The sequence below is a fragment of the Dromiciops gliroides genome, chromosome 4 (genome assembly GCF_019393635.1).
Source record: "Dromiciops gliroides isolate mDroGli1 chromosome 4, mDroGli1.pri, whole genome shotgun sequence".
Lineage (NCBI taxonomy): Eukaryota > Metazoa > Chordata > Mammalia > Microbiotheria > Microbiotheriidae > Dromiciops > Dromiciops gliroides.
This window is the reverse complement of record NC_057864.1, coordinates 155260864-155278681: the sequence shown is the minus strand read 5'-3', so window position 1 is coordinate 155278681 and position 17818 is coordinate 155260864. Positions and strand designations below refer to the sequence as shown.

At 39.1% G+C, this 17818-nt stretch overlaps 2 protein-coding genes and 1 pseudogene across 2 annotated transcripts; all 3 read right to left on the bottom strand.

Annotated features, from left to right (window-relative positions):
- Positions 1 to 567: 567 nt before the first annotated feature.
- Positions 568 to 1509, bottom strand: LOC122754728 (olfactory receptor 6N1). The gene has a single exon (XM_044003199.1). It carries the CDS (start codon positions 1507 to 1509, stop codon positions 568 to 570), a length of 942 nt encoding a protein of 313 aa, XP_043859134.1.
- A 5868-nt stretch (positions 1510 to 7377) lies between these two features.
- LOC122756319 lies at positions 7378 to 7632 on the bottom strand (annotated as a pseudogene).
- An 8969-nt stretch (positions 7633 to 16601) lies between these two features.
- LOC122754727 (olfactory receptor 6N2) lies at positions 16602 to 17555 on the bottom strand. The gene has a single exon (XM_044003197.1). The coding sequence runs from the start codon at positions 17553 to 17555 to the stop codon at positions 16602 to 16604; it is 954 nt and encodes a 317-aa protein (XP_043859132.1).
- Between the last annotated feature and the right edge of the window lie 263 nt (positions 17556 to 17818).

Here is a 17818-nt window from a genome sequence, read left to right as displayed (position 1 = left end):
TGTGCCTCTTTGTGGTATGAAGGCACACGGGGAAATTTTTGGTAGTTTTAGCTACACACAAAGACATTATCTGGGATGCTTTCTTTTGGCACTGAGCTAGGAACTTTAAAGAGAAACTCTCTTTAAGTAGGGGCTTAGCTTGTAAGTCATTTATCTAGTATTTTTACTAGCTTCCACAATCATAACTATAAAGAGAAATTTGGGATCTTTCATTCATTAAATCTAAAAAGCTTTGTTGACCCACTGACAGACTTGAGATGGTTTTAGGGAGAAAAGAATTAAAAGGAGAGGTTGTGACTTCAGTTTCATGCCCACTCTGACCTCCTAAACCTTGCAACACAGTGACCCCTGTTGTTACATACTGATGAAGTCAGTGAAGGAAATGAGGAAATTGGTAGAGGAGTTGAAAGCAAAGGAACAGCTGCTCAAGTTTCCATCCTCAAAATTGAAACACAAAAGTTGAAAGTATTATTTATTGCCCCAGGAAATCAACCCTTCCCAATATACACCAAACCAACAAGCCAACCATCTTGTCCCCCACTTCCTTTATCATAATGACACTTAAGGTTAAATATGTAGGATCCCTGCCCTCTGCAACTGCCTCCTCAAAGCATCCTTGATCTCTTTATTGCGTAGACTATAGATGAAGGGGTTAAGGAAGGGTGTGAGTATGGAGTAGACAACAGCCAGTGCTCGATCATAATCAAGTGAGTAGCTCTTCTTCAGTCTCACATACATAAAGAGTATACTCCCAAAGAAGATGAGGACCACAGTAAGATGGGAGGCACAAGTGGAAAATGCCTTCTTCTTGCCCTCAGCTGAAGGTATTCTGCAGACAGTTTGAATAATCTGTACATAGGAGGTGAGGATCAACAGGAAGGTTGCTAAGATCTTACAGGAGTTGATTATAAAGTCCACCAGGACATTGACAGAGGTGTCTGTGCAAGCCAAACTTAATACTGGGGGAAAGTCACAAAAGATATGCTGAATGTGGTTGGGACCACAGAACGGGAGCTGAGAAACCAGTGAGATCTCAACTATTGGCCCTGCCAAGCCAGCCAGCCAGCAACCTACAGCCATCTTAACACAGAGTCTTGGGGTCATGAGGGTAGGGTAGTGGAGGGGCCGGCATATAGCCAGATATCTGTCATAAGCCATGACTGTGAGAAGATAGCACTCAGAAGCTCCAAGAGAGTGAAAGAAGTAGATCTGAAGGAGACAACCCAAAAATGAGATAGTCTTCTTTTTGCTAAGAAGGTTAGCAAGCATCTTAGGGATGGTGGCAGCTGTGTATCCGAGTTCAAGGAGGGAGAGGACACTAACAAATTGGTACATTGGTGTGTGGAGTTTAGCATCCAATCTGACCACCAGAAAGATCACTAAATTTCCCAGGATGGTGATAAGGTAGATGAGAAGCAGTAGGAGAAAGAGATAAGTCTGGATACCCTGAAGTTGAGGAAAACCCAAGATAATAAACTCTGTCACCTTGCTCCAGTTCCCAGTGTCCATTTCTTTTTGATCATGGTCCTAGGAGGCAAAGAGAAAGCCAGGTAAGATATAGATATAGATATAGTGGAAGGGAGAAACCTCCACTTTCCTTCACTAATTCATTTTTTGCTAATTCATATTATTTTTCTAGTTAAATTACTTATTCTATCCAATAGATTGCAACTCCTTGAGTGAAGGAATAGTTTTCATTTCTGTCTTTCTACCCTAGAACCTAGTGTGGTACAAAATAGGTACTGTAATAATTGCTTATTAAATTGAATTAAATCTTCATCCTCCTACCCTCTAAGAGTTTTCTGAACCTGACTTTGCCTTCCTTCCTGACCACACCAGGTGAGTGTGCTCCCCATATCTTCCTTGGGGTTAAGTTTGGATCCACCCCAGCAAAGGCTGAAGACAAATCGGCTCTGCTACTTTCTATGTGTGTGACATTATGCAAGTCACTAAGCCCTTTGGGGTTTCAGTTTCCTTAGGCATAAAATGAAAGTGTTGGACTAGACTATTTTCTCAGGTCCCTTTTTTCTCTGAATCTTTGACTCATAAAAATGAGGTTGGTTGATGAGTATCTATGCATTTTGGCCACAATGCAGGGACTTCTCAAAGAAATACTTGGATTCTCACATGATAAAATTTCATTCACCCCCAAAGCCTTCAAGTAGCAAAACAAATCTCTACTAACTAGAAATGAGCTAATTTCAATAGGTCCTTTAAGAATAATTTCTAAGCCCTCCAGAAGCAAGTAAGAATTTTGGGAGTCCAAAATTGTCTGATCTAGACCCTCAACCAAAAATATCTGATAGAGTCAACATAGCTCCAAAAGGAATGAAACTGATTATTTTCATACTTTTGATATCCCTCCCCCATTCAGAAACTCAAAATAGCTAGTAGTAGCTTCATATTGGCTCCAAATGTTCAAGGTCTCAAACACCTTCCCTAAATATTATCTGAAATCCTTCCTGATGCTTACCAACTCCACAGTTTCATCCCTAAAATAAACTCTCTCTTTTCTGTCCATTCCATTCCATTAGGACCCTGCTCTCTATGGTGACATCTAGCTAAACTTTCAAATTAATTTAATGAAGGTTCTCCACCCCTGAGTAATATATGGGCATTTTGACAGTGGCAATTCAGAATATCACAAATCCAGTGCTGGAAGAGATTTAACCAGACGTATTCATCTAGTTCAAACCCTTAATTTTACAGATGAGAAAACTAATATCCAGGGGGGAATAAGTGTCTTGTCCAAGGTCACACATGAAGTATCAGAGTAGATATATGACCCTAGATCTTCTGACCAGATCCCACGTTCTTTCCACTGTACCTCCTAGGCACAAAAGGCTAGAATTTCCAGCTAGGCAAAAAAGGGAAAGGAAATGGAGAAGGGTTTTTGTTTTGTTTTGCTTTGTTTTTCTAGAAGGAGTAACTCACAGAATTGGAGCTACATGAGAAAAAAAAACGGTATATAAACTCAGAAGAAGGGGTTGGGGAAGTAGTCTGCATCTGAACCTCAATTGAATCTAAATGAACAGAAAAAAAGTTGAACAGATACACACATGCAAATAAAGACTTTGATGTAGAAATGTTAAACTTAACAAAGAAACAGGTTGGGATGAGTTAAGGGGAATAGGGTTAAGGAGGATAGAGACAGAAGATTAACCATAAGCAAAACGAACTCCAACTTTGGTGGGTATATTGTTAAGGGAAAATAAAAGCCAAGAACAAAAGTATAAGAACCTATGATCATTGACTGGGCAAGGAAAAATAAATACTAAACATACCCTTACTGACCAAAATTAAATACAATTATATTCAATTACAGACCTTTGAAGAAAATATTAAAATTAATTTGAGATTAAATAATTTAATCCTAAAGAATTAATAAATCAAATAACAAATTATAGAAATAATTGATAATTTAATCAAAGAAAGTGACAGGATTTCTAGGGGTGGAGTCAAGATGGCAGAGTAAAGAAAGCACTCAGCTGAGTCTCCCAACATTCCCTTCCAAACAACTTTAAAATAATACCTCAAATCAAATTCTGGAATGTCAAAGTCCAACAAAATGTCAGAGTGAAACATTTTCCAGCCAAAGACAATTTAGGAGGTTAAAAAGAGAGATCTATCACATGAAGGTGGAGGATGGCCCAGAACCCAGAACCTAGAACTACTAGGTCTATTTCCAAGATTATTAGGGGAAAAGCAAAGGAACCTATATGTTCTAAAATATTTATAGTAACTCTCTTTGTTGCAGCAAAGAACTGGAAATTGTGTTGATGCCCTTCATTTGTGAAATGGCTGAACAAATTGTAGTATATGATCTGTGTAATACTACTGTGCTATGAGAAGTGATGAGGTCAGTGAACTTAGAAAAACATGGATAGACTTGAATGAAATAATGAAGAACAAAATGAGAGGAACCAAGAGACCATTGTATACAATGACAGTAATATTGTTTAAGAACAACATTGAGTCACCGAGTCATTTTGACTATACTAAATACCCAAATTAACTACAAAGAACATGTGTAGGAAGATATTATCTATACCAAGGGAAATAACTGATTAATAGAAGTATGTATAGAGTGATTTTAAACATATATACATGTTTGAGTCTTATGGTAGCCATCATTAGGGTGGGTTGGGGCGGGGGAGAGAAGGAAAGAAAAGGGGAAAATAAATTTACATGATAACTTTAAGATAGATTTAAAAGGAATAGCAAGTTGTACCTAATAGATTTGTGGCTTCATATCCAATCATCTTTTTTTTCTACTGTTATGGAAATGCTTTTTTGTTCCATAAATTTAAAATAAAAATAAACAAAAGAACACACATGAATGAAACACTAGTGGCAGGAACAAGTCATTGTGGCAAAAGCTGCAGCAGCTTTGGGAGCTCTCAAGCCAAAAATTGTAAGGGGAGCTGGCAACTGGTCAGAAAGAAATTACTGGGTTTTAGTCCTAGTTCTGCCATTTGTTAGAGATGTGACCATGGGTAACTCTCTATCTGTCCCTCAGTTTTTTCATCTGTAAATGGGAATAATACTTGGTGGTTAATCATAATGTCTTCTAAAAAGATAAAGACATATATAGCTGTGAATTATTATTATTATATGGAAAGCAGTGGCTTGGAAGTTAGGAGCCTTGGATTCTGTCTCTGGTTCTGGGGTTGTCTGAGCTTGACCTAATTACTCACTGTCCCTGCAACTCCAGTTTCCTCATCTGACAAATTAAAGGATTCGATTAGAGATAGTGTTTAAGGCTCCTTCCAGCCCTAGAATTCTATGATCTTATGACTAACTACTTATGGGATTTCTAATAATAAAAGTGTTTAATAAATGCTTGTTGATATGACTTACCTACTTGATGAGATAAAAGACAATAGGAGATAAAAGGCCAAAGGTCTTGTAGGAGAAGAGTATGAGGCTGGGTTCAGAATGTGAAAGAATGAAGAGGAAATGTGATGAGTTTGTGGCTGGGGATAATATACCATTGTTCTTCAGTTGTTCCATCATGCACAATGTTTTGTGAGCTCTTTGGGTTTTGTTGGCAAAGATACTGGAGTGGTTTGCCATTTCCTTCTCCAGCTCATTTTATTGGTGAAGAAACTGAGGGAAATAGGGTTAAGTGACTTACCCAGGGTCACATAACTAGTGAGTTTCTGAGGACAGATTTGAACTCATGAAGTGGTTTATTAGAGATAGCTAGGTGGTAGAATGGAAAGAACACTGGCAGTGGAGTCATTACGACCCTGGGCAAGCCACTTAATCCCAATTGCCTCACAAAACAAAACCACAACAAAAAACTGCTAAGAAGCATAGGTATAAATGGAACCTTTCTTAAAATGATAAGTAGTATATATCTGTAATAATGATAAACTTGAAACTGTCCCAATAAGATAGGCAAGTATGCTCATTATCACCACTATTATTCAATATTGCACTAGAAATTGTAGCTATATCAAAAAGACAAGAAAAATAAGTTTAAGAAATAAAAGTAGTCAGTGAGGAAAAAAAAAACTTTTGCTCTTTGCTGATGATATGATGTTATACTTAAATAACCCTAGACAATCAACTAAAAAACTTGTTCAATTAACAACTTTAGCAAAGTTGCAGCACATAAAATAAACCCACATAAATCATCAGCATTTCTATATACTACTAACAAAACCCAGCAGCAAGAGATAAATTCTATTTAACATAAATGCAGACAATATAAAATTCTTGAGTATCTACCAGCCAAGACAAAACCAGTAACTTTATGAACACAATCACAAAACACTTTTCACATAAATAAAGACAGATCTAAACAACTGCAGAAATATTAATTTCTCATTGGTGTATTGAGACAATATGTTAAAAATAGTATGGTACTGAATAAGAAGTTTATCTTAGGTAGACCTGTCATTTTTAATATCTTAAACCCAGACCTCCCGACACTAAGCCAAGAGTTTTTTGCCTTCATCCACACTGTCACCCATGATTTGTCATACACAACCAATATTTTGAGATAGTATTTCTCTGGGACTGGACCACTGTATGATAGAATTGTAGGGCTTCTTCCTCTTTCTATAATTTCCTGCTAATGCTCATAGGGTGCAGATCAAGAATCGAGGATTGATAAAGAATTAATGAAAATCAAGGGCAGGACGAGAGAGTGCAATTGAATGACTGACTATCCAACTGCTTACCCCAGACATCAGTAAGGACCTGGCTCAGAGACCAGAAAATGGAAGCCCAGATGTCTGAGGCTAGACTAAGTTGATAACTTCCTTTCTTTTTCAGCACTCTCCACATCTCAGCTCCAGCACCATATTCTGTCCTTTTTATAACCTGAAATGTCTAAGATCACTGCTAGAAAGGTCACTAGAGTGTTGGGGTGGGGGGAAGGGAAGGACTGGCATGGTGGAAATCAGAATATACCCTCCCTAGTATCCACCTTATCTACAGAGAGCCCTTAAAGAAGAAGAGAATCCCCAGGGATCCTACAATCATAACTCCTGGAGTTTCAGTTATTTCTCCCCCAGGAAGAGCAGGAAACAAATGTAGTGAGGAATGCTCATTAGCACCAAGGTCTCTGTAAATTTCTAGCAAAGGTCTCCTTATTAATAATCAACTAACAACCTGATCTTGGGTTGGGTGGGAGGAGGGAACTCTGCTTGCTAAACACACTGTAATAATGAAAGGTGTTCTGGCTTTGGAATCAGGAGAGATCTGGATTTATATTCCCCCTCTAATATATCCAACATATCATGGGTCCTTGTGAAGCTCAGATAAGATGATGTAAACTTAATACATTTTAAAATGGAGGTATGGCTTGGGAGTTTTATATTCAAACACCACTGTTGTGAAACTTTGGAGAAGTCACTTACCTTCCCCAGGGTCTGAGTTACATTGGACAGCTCTCAGCCCTTCCTTATTTCAAGAGAAGTCTTTCTGGGAGAAATGAGGTCAATTGGTAGAGAAGAGAGAAAGACTGAGTGGTTTAAAACTGAAAGGAATATTAGAATAATCAGAGACTCTTAGATACATGAGAGTCCTGATTACCTCACTACCTACATTACTGTGACAACTTTTTCAGAAGTAAAGAAATCCAGCAAAATTGAACTCCTATTCTCTTCTCATTTTCTCTTGCTCTCCTTGATTTTTTTTTACTCCATTACCCACTCCTGCAATACCAATCTACCCCACCTCCTTCCTTATCAAGTAGAGCTCTTCTCTTTCCTCAAGGTTTAACTAAATCACCTCCTTTTTGAAGATACAATCCATACTTCCAGCCTACAAGGCAAAGTAATCCATATTCAACTATTCCATAGAATTTTTTTGTACTAAATTTATTTTATTCTTTACACTTCCTCATTCATCTTGATTCAGTCATTAGTGCTGCTTCCTTCTGTAGGAGCATCCTTCTGTAAGTCTAGCCTTTTCTCCTGTAGGCTGACAAAGTACAGTGGAGCATCTGACACAGAGAACCACCATTTGTGCATGGCTGAAGACAGTGGTGATTTTATAGCAGCCCGGGCACTTTACATCCATGAAATACGAATTTGGACTCTGCACCAGATGCTTCTTCCTGTGTTTCTACTTCTCCTCCTCGGGAGAGAGGTACAGGAGATCTTTTGCGAGAGGCATGTTGGCACAGAGAGATCACCAGAAAAGCTTTTTTGCTTTTTTTTTTTTTTTGGTGGGGCAATAAGGTTTAAGTGATTTGCCCATGATCACACAGTTGGTAAGTGTCAAGTGTCTGAGGCTGGATTTGAACTCAGGTTCTCCTGAATCCAGGGCCAGTACTTTATCCACTGTGCCACCTAGCTGCCCCTATTCCATAGAATTTTACCTGGACCTGTCATTTAGACTTAATTTGCTCCCTCTTGAATAATATATGCAGAGGGAAGCCAATCAACTTGATGTGTTAAGGGAAATGAATCTTCCTTTAGTGAATCTGTGAACTATCCATTAATACTTCATTGATATGACTGTGTATATCTCCTGGGCCTCAGTACTTGCCAATCAACCATATTTCATTGAGGATGAACAATTAAATCTAAGTCAGGGGATCATTTGATTGCCTCAGACTCTGGTAGATTGGAGCTACCTTGACTTTTCATTGGAGTTTTCATTGGAGTGTTAATTTGTAGAACTCTGGATGACAGCTGGAGAGAGAACCACAGTAGAGAAAAGGGTGGACCTTGGTGTAGGGGGGGGTCGCTGGGGAAGCCCATATATCCACACAAACTTCTCCCATGAGTGTCTGATATTGGTTTTAGCTGGGCTGAGTCAGAAGGATATAATTTACATGTGATTTTACACGTACAAACCAAGAGGTGGCCAGAAACAGCAATGGTGGGATCTTTCAACTACATGGCCCCAGATAAGGGTGGGGCCACATAGTCCAGACTACTGGAAAGATGAGAAGGGATTTCCAGGACAATATTAAATTCTTGGAGATTTCCAAGACCCAGCCTTCTGGAGAAGGGTGAGTAATACACATATAGTGTCAGCTTTTGGAGAGAAGACGAAGTAGTATATGGTCAAAAAATAGAGAAGTAGCCAAGGATTGAGCCATGATATCAAGGAAAAAAACTCCAACTTTGTCTTTCATTTCTACAATCTAACTACTGTAGAATAGTGTAGATCTGATGGGAAGATCATGATCTTTATAGCAATGCCAAGTTCATCCCTCTGAGAAAGACTCTAAGCCCTTAGGGTGGTATTATAAGGCCTACATAAGTTGATGGAGAAGAAGGTGGGTCTCACTGGACTGTGAGGAGTTATCATCCTAGCAATACCAAGTTCAGCAATGTGGTGCAGTGGATAGAGCAATGATCCTGGAATTTAGAAGACTTGAGTTTAATTCGACTCTTAAACACTTTCTGGCTTTCTGACTCTAAACAAGTCATTTAACTTCTATCTAACTTGGTTTCTTCAACTATAAAATAGAGGTAAAGAACAGCACCTGCCTTCCAAATTTGTTGTGATGATCAATATGTGGGAAGATAATATTTATATAAAGTGCCACTGCCTAGCATATAATAGGTATTATGCAAATGCTTATTCCCTCCCTACACCTCCTTCCTCCTAAAGGAATTCCATCATAGTATTAGACTAGAGCTCTGAATAGATCATTAGAGACAATTTACTTCTCTAAAAATCACAGATTTCTTTTTCTTCAAGTGGAAGTCCAGATGTTTACCAGGGATGGTCCTCCAAGATTTTGTCCTGTAACCTCTGCTCTTACCCCTCCATACAAGAGATTCTTAATCTTTTTAATGTGTCATGGACCTCTTTGATGGTCTGGTAAAATTGATGGACCCTTCCTAAGAATGTCATCTCCAATCCTATTTAATATTAGTGTCCTCCCTCTATTGATTATCTACAATTTAGCCTATATAAAAATATAATATATGCTACATATAAACATGTGTGTATATATATATATATATATATACATTCTTTATCCATCCTATTTCCATGTTGTCTCCTCCATTAGGCTGTCCCTTGAGAATAGGGACGGCTTTCTGCCTTTCTTTGTATCCCCAATGCTTAATTCAATACCTGGCACATAATAGGTGCTTACCACTTGCTTATTTGCTCACTGACAAAAATGCATAAAATAAAATACGTAAGATTAGCAAGAAGGTGAATTATACTGATATACAAATAAACTTTTTTTCATCCAAAAACAAAATAAAAACAAAACTCCATTGACCCTAGATTAAAACCCCACTTTGTATTACTTCATTTGGTAATCTTATCAGTTTCAATGGGTTTAATTGTCTTCTATACAGATGCTACCCAAATCTATATATTTACTCATTATCTCTCTTCTGAGCTTCAGTCCCCCACCAACTACCTTTTGGACATCTAACTAACATCAGAAAAAAAAACATGTTGACTGGATCCACTACATATGTATGTTATATAATCTCAAAGGGCCCTCACTATTTCAAAGTAATCCTTTACTATCTCCCTAAATGATCCACTGTTCCACTCACTACAGCCATTCTTCCAAATCTTTTCATCTCTCCTCAAACCTTCCATACCTTCCCTTCTCCCCACCCTCTCAGATGTGATTATTACTTCATATTTCACTGAAAAAATGAGGCCATCAGCCAAGAGCTTCCTCTTCTCCCCTCCTCCGCAACTCATATCCAAATACCCTATGCCACTATATCCATTTTCACCTCTCTCTCTCTCTCTCACTCACTCATAATGAGGTGGCCTTCTTCCCTGTCAAGGCAAGCCCTTTTACATACATTGGGGATCCCATTCCATCCTGTCTTCTCCAATAGATATTCCCCATTATCATTCCTACTCTCTCATTTCTCTTCAATATATCTGTCTATTAACTGTCTAAAAGAATGCCCATTTCTCCTTAACAAAACCTTCATTTGATTCATCCATTCTTGCTATCTATTGTCCCATATGTGTCTTCCCTTTTGTGGCTAAACTCATGGAAAAAGTTATCTTCAATAAATACCTCTACTTCCTGTCCTCTTACTTTTTTTTTAATCTCTTAAGTCTGACTGTAGACCTCATTCAAGTGAAACCTCTGTCTCCAAAATTACTAACAATGATTTAACTGACAAATATAATGATCTTTCCTTATCTTCCTCCTTCTTGACTTCTCTGCAGCTTTTGGTACTGTTAATTGCCTTCTTTTTTTTTCTTTCTTTTTTTTTTTTCTGCAGGGCAATGAGGGTTAAGTGACTTGCCCAGGGTCATACAGCTAGTGTCAAGTGTCTGAGGCCGGATTTGAACTCAGGTCCTTCTGAATCCAGGGCCAGTGCTTTATCCATTGTGCCACCTAGCTGCCCCCTGTTAATCACCTTATGCTTAATACTCTCTTCTCTGCATGCTTTCATGGCACTACTCTCTCTTCCTTCTCCTTTCCTAACCACTCCTTCTAAGCTTCCTTTACTGTATCTTCTTCCACCCACTAACTGTGAATAATCTACCAGGCTCTGTCTTGAGGTCTCTTCTCTCTATATACTATTTCATTTGGTGATCCCATCAGTTCCTATGAATTCATTTATCATCACTATATTAATAATTCTCAAATCTACTTATTCCACCCTTACCTCTCTACTTACTTCTAATCTTACACCTTTCACTGCCTATTGGACATCTCAAACAGGATGATTGAATGACATCTTAAGCACAACATATCCAAGACTTATCAGCCTATTTCCTAAATCCTGCCTTCTTCCTAACTTCTTGTTTCTTGAGAGCAAGGACAATCTTTTGCCTTTCTTTGTGTCCCTAGGACTTAGCACTGTGCCTGGCATATAGTAGGTGCTTAATAAGTGTTTATTAACTGACTAATTTTGTTTTCTTAAAAAAAATCCCTTCTGGAAAAGGACCAACATGTACAAAAATATTTATAGCTGCTCTTTTTGTGGTGACAAGGAATTGGAAACTGAGGGGATGCCCATCAATTGGGGAATGGCTGAACAAGTTGTGGTATATGAATGTAATGGAATTCTATTGTGCTGTAAGAAACGATGAGCAGGCCGATTTCAGAGAAACCTGGAAGGACTTGCATGAACTGATGATGAGTGAGATGAACAGAACCAGGAGAACATTGTACACAGTATCAACAACATTGTGTGTTGATCAACTGTGTTAAACTTGATTCTTCTCAGCAATGCAATGGTCCAAGATAGTTCCAAAGGACTCATGATGGAAAATGCTCTCCAAATACAGAAAAAAGAACTGTCAAATCTGGATACAGATTGACCCATACTATTTCTATTGTTTCGTTGTTGTTGTTTTTCTTTTTTGAGGTTTTTCCTTTTTGCTTTGATTCTTCTCTCATTACATGACTAATGCAGAAATATGTTTAATGTGATTGTACATATATAACTTATATCAGATAATTTGCTGTCTTGGGGAGGGGGGCCGGAGGGGAGGGATGGAGAAAATTTTGAAACTAGAAATCTTATCAAAACAAATGTTGAAAATTTAAAAAGAAAAGAAAACTTAAAAAATCCCTTCTTCCTAAATTCCCTATTACTAGCAAAGATACCATCTTCATCCCAGTCACCCAATCTATCGAGAAAACTGCAGCACCATTCTCAACTCTTCCTTATCTCTTATCCCACATATCCAATTCTTTGCCGAATCTTTTAATTTAGCTATTTTTTCTACCTGCATAGGTACCACCTTAGTTCATACTTTCATCTACTCTTGCATAGATTATTACAACAGTCTTATATATGGTCTTCATACTTCAATTTTCTTATTACTTAAATCTATAATTTGAAAATTATTTGACTATTTGAAAACCATGATCAAAATATGAGCTTAGGCATCATTTTCCAAGACATTGTCAGGGAAAATTGCCCTGATATTCTAGAAGCAGAAGGTAAAATAGAAATTGATAAAATCCACTGATCACCTCCTTAAAGAGATCCCATAAGGAAAACTTCCAGGAAAATTATAGCCAAATTTCAGAGCTCCCAAGTCAAGGAGAAAATATGGCAAGCAGACATTCCTTCAATCCATTCCCCACTCAGCTACCAAGGTAATTTTTTTTAATGTATAAGACCGACCCCATCACCCTCCCCACTCATGATCAATGATATCTAGTCACTTCCTATTACTTCCAGGATGAAATATAAACTATTTTGTCATTTAAAACTCTTCATAACATGACTCCCATTCTACATTTTAGCAGCTTTGGCCATTTTGCAGTTTCTTGGTCATTACATCCCATCTCTAATCTCCATAGCTTTGATATAATCTACAGAATGCATGATTGCAAAAGCAAGTGAGTGAACCATTTATCAAAATTGAATTCTTTCAACTGGTCCTCATATATGTTGATCTCCAGTCCCATCACAGTCCTGGTCACACTCTTCACATTCCAGTTTGTCAAGACCCTTTCTATCTAATCCAACCCATGGACAAAATGAAACTCCACTATAATATTCCCTGATAAAGCAGGTAGATGTGCAGTGCTGAAATCAGGAAGATCTGAGTTCAGATCTTACACTTACTAGCTGTGTAACCCTGTACAAGTTATATAACCTCTATTTGTTTCAGTTTCCTCATCTGTAAAATGTGAATAACCCACTTGCCAGGTTTATTGTGAGAATTAAATTAAATAATATTTTAAAGCATTTAGTACAGTGTCTGGCACATAGTAGGCATTATATAAATGTTAGCTGTTAGTAACTATTATTATTTTGGTCTCTGCTTGAAGACTTCCTAAGAGATAGAAACCATCATCTCTCTAGGAAGCTCATTATGTTTTGGGACAGCCCTATTTATTTAAATGATTTTTTCTTGATAATTAAGCCTTTCACTTTATGATTTCCACCAGTTTTTTTTTTCCTTGTCCTGTTCTCTGGGGTCAAACTACAAATGGAATTCGTCTTTCACATACAAGGCCTTCAGATACTGGAACACCATTATAATGTCTGTGCTCCTACCCCTTGAATCTTCCTTTTTCTAGGCTAAACACCCCTAGGTCCCTCAACTAACCTTCATTGACTTGAACTCAAGATACTTACCCATTTAACCTCCTCTGGGTGTTCTCCATCTCCATCCTTCTCAAACTTTGGTCCGCAGAACTGGACACAACACTCCTGATGTGACCTGATCATGGAGGGTATAGGGGGACTCTAACCTCTTTCTTTATTCCTGAAAGCTATGCTTTTCTCAGGTCCTAGCCAAGTGTTATTCTTTAATAGGTTCATTAAATTTGAGGGAATGAATACACATTTGTAACCATATGTGGTCTTTCCCCATACTAGACTATAAGCTCTGTAAGAGTAGAGACTGTGCTTTATCTAACCTTTGCACTTCTTACAGTATCCAGTCCTGGTATTCAGAGATCAGACTATGTAGACAAGAAATTGATCAACTCTACTTATAGCTCTAAATTCAAATATCTCTTAACCCAGAGGCAGGTGGCAGGGGAGGATGGAAGGGAGAAGGGTGAAAGGCCAATGTATGGGGTCATGTAGAGGTGGGGGAGATGCAAATGGTGAAGATGCAAATAGGTGAAGCTCATGGCATACTGAGGAAGTTACCCAAGTATACACAGGTAGGATATCCCTAGAACCCCATTTCTGTATGCACAAGATCTTTCATAAATACTTATTGGATTAAATTGAATATACAAAATAGTCCAAAAATTGAGAACCCCTGAAGGTATCAGAAAACATAACAGTTCCCATCCAAGTCTGCTCTTTAGTTGGCCAGAGATTGTAAGCAGAAGTTAAGCTATACCAGCCCTCTCCCTGTCTGGTTATTCATATTAGTAGCCAACTTAGGCCTAGAGAGATGCAACTTGTGACTTTTTTTTTATTTCAAGCTTCTGCCAGACTCCCTGCTTCTTTTCCAGAAGTCTATGTGTGAATCTCAGCTGCACATACTCCCTAGTCACATGTGACACCCACAACACTGTTTCATAATAATATAATTCTTCCTGAGTAACTGTGTCATAGCATGGAGATTCCCTTATGGACATTCCTTTTAGGTTTGTAAAGATGAAGCTGCATGGTATCTCTAGTTCGATAATTTCCCAACATGTAACAAATTATAAGTAGGGCAGAAATCACCTTTTCACATGTAGAGCTTGAGAAAAAGCTAAAGTGGTGTGTTATGCCACTACACTATGCCAGCTACAGAAGAGAAAACTGAGGTCCTGTGACTCCATATGACCTTTCCACAAATCACCAGGAGAGCTAAGAGCCAAGCTGTGACAAGCACCCCCTTGAAAGACTTTCTTGCAGTGCATCAGTTTCAGGGGATTGCACAAATATAGAAGCATAGGATGTTCCCCTTGTCAAGTTCCATGGCAGAAATTTTTAATAAATACAGAGTTGTGGTCAGAAACAGGATTGATGTCAGAAAGATCGTGAAAGAGACAAAGATGGGAGCAAAAATATCAAGAGATAGTGAGGGAATTTGAGAGATAACGACAGAGCTATATTCCATGTGGTAGGGACAAAAACAGGAAGGGGAGGGAGAAAAAGAATCAGAGAGAGACAGGAGAGAGAGAAAGAGTAAGAGAGATAGAAAGAAGGAGGGATGATGGGCAAGAGGAAAAATACAAAGAGAAAAGGATGTCACAATCTCCTCAAATCTTTACTTTTATTTGACCACTGAAAATGGTCTCTGAGACATTCAGAAATTTCAGAAATCCCAGAAGATATGTGATTCAAAGGGAAACAATCTTCTTCATTTAAGATATGTCACTATTGTTGGGTTGCAGAGGTAAGAGGAACAACTTTAGAGCTGAATCCACATCATCCTCCATAGTAAAGGTAGTGTGCAAGGGCAAAAGAAAGAGGAATAGAGGGCAGAGACAAGATGGTGGAGAGAAGCCAGGAAGTTGCCTGAGTGCTCCCAAGTTTCCCTCAAAAACAACATTAAATCAAGCCTCTAAATGGATTCTGAAACTACAGAACCTACAAAAAGAGAGAGAGACACAATCTTCCAACTTGAGATAATTTAGAAGACTTCAGGAAAGGTCAGTCTCACTCAGGCAAAAGGGGAGCACAGCACAGCACAGAGCACAGCACAGTATGGAAGGGGTCTGGGCAAATCAGCAGGAAGCTCTTGGATGCCCCCTGATTCTGGCTCAGAAAGCTGGTGTCAGAGAAGTCACCAGCACCAGGGAAGAGGGCAGGCTGCCAGCTGGAGGGCCACCCACAGGGCAGGCATGACCAGGCCTGGCCATCCTAGCAATTGGAGCAAGTGCAGGGAGCAAGCCCAGGACAGTGAGAAATCCATAAGCCATAGAGGACTCAGAATAGAAAGCTGGTGACACAGCCTCTATCCCCCAGCACAAGAAGCTTGAAACAGTGAATCTTGTGCCCCAGGAGCAGACTTCAACTTTAAAAAAATAAGCTGCAATATGAATAAGTAATGGAAGAGAGCTTCTGTATGGACAGGGAAGAGCAAAACAAAAACTCAGATGAGGACAATAATCTCAAATCGCCTCAAGAGGCAAAATGAATTGGTCTCAAGATCAAAAAGCCTTCTTGGAAGAGCTCAAAAAGGATTTTAAAAATTAGTTGAGAGAGGTAGAAGAAAAATGGGGAGAGAAATGAAAGTAACACAAGAAAATTATGAAAAAAGAATCAACAAGCAGCTTGTAAAACGAAGCACATTCCTTTAAAAATTAATTTGGCCAAATGCAAAGAGGAATAGAACCCAGGAATAGTCAATTAAAGGCAGTGCTGCTAGTGAGTGAGCATACAGCAGAGGATCCAAGTTTTTCAATAGTGGTTCACATGATCAGAAATTCATATTTCTGACCACACAAATTTCTATTTCAGCAGTTTCATGAAAAGGAATATAATTTTCCAATGAATATGAACATAATCTAGAATTTAGCCAAAAAAAACAAAATTTTAGGGGGTTTGGTCAGTTCATGTACTAGCTGACTAGGGATACTTAGGATCTCAGGAGAATTCCACTCCAGAGTCAAGGGATACATACTGGAAACCTGAGGCCTAGAGTACTAGGTGTGGTCACTGATAGGTGGGACAAGTATTGAGTGGGACCTGGATAGGGTTACCAGTGACTGGGGCCAGGGAGGGCATGATCCATTGATGAGGACAAGATAAGATCAGTATTGGAAATTAGTGATGGGTAGGACTGGCTGGTCCCCCCCACCGGAGAATGGTCCTCTTAATGGCTTTCATGATCTCTTTGTTGCGAAGGCTATAAATTATAGGATTGACCAGTGGAGTGAGCACAGAGTAGACAACAGCCAGGGTCCGGTCAAGTGTCAGTGAGTAGCTCTTCTTCAATCGTACATACATAAAGATGATGCTACCGAAAAAAATTAGAACCACTATGAGATGGGAAGCACAGGTAGAGAAGGCCTTCTTCCGCCCTGATGCTGTCTTGATCTTTAGGACAGCCCCAATTATCCTCCCATATGATGCCATAATGAAAAGGAAGGTGATAATGATAATGAAGGTATTGATGGCAAAGTCCACCAGAACATTGATGGATGTGTCCTTGCAGGCCAGACTCAGCAGGGGTGGAAAGTCACAGAAGATATGCTGGATCTCATTGTAGCCACAGAATGGGAGTCTGGAGACCAAGATGACTTCAGAGATGGGGCATAGGAAGCCACAAGTCCAACAACTTGCAGCCATCTTGGCACAGAGTGCTGGGGTCATGATTGCTGGGTAGTGAAGGGGCCTGCAGATAGCCAGGTACCTGTCATAGGCCATGGCTGTGAGGAGGTAGCACTCAGAAGCCCCTAGGGAATGGAAAAAGTAGGTCTGCAATAGGCAACCTGCAAAGGATATGGTCTTTGTCTCACTAAGTAAGTTGGCAAGCATCTTGGGGATTGTGGTGGCTGTATACCATAACTCCAAGAAGGAAAGGACACTGACAAAGTGATACATGGGTGTGTGGAGGGCAGAATCAAGTCGGATGACCAGAAAAATGAGCAAATTGCCAAAAATAGTGAAGAGGTAGGCCAGCAATAACAAGGCAAAGAGCCAAACCTGTATGTCATCCACATTGGGGAAACCAAGGAGAACAAACTCAGTCACTGTTGTTTGGTTGTACTGGTCCATGAAGAGCTAGGATCCTGTAATGAAGAGAAGAAGACCATGAGTTGACAGTGTCAAGGAAAAAATTTTTTCTCTGGAAAGCCTTCTATGAATTTCCCTCACTCTATTATCAAATTATTCCCTGCCCTTCCCCAGGTCCCACCTCATGATCCTAGTTTGTCCTACCATGAAATTGTGATTGTTCACTTGGATGCATGATCTGAGCTCTACCACTGGACGAAAATCTAATCTTCAAGTCCCCATTTTTAATTAATACCATCTGTGCC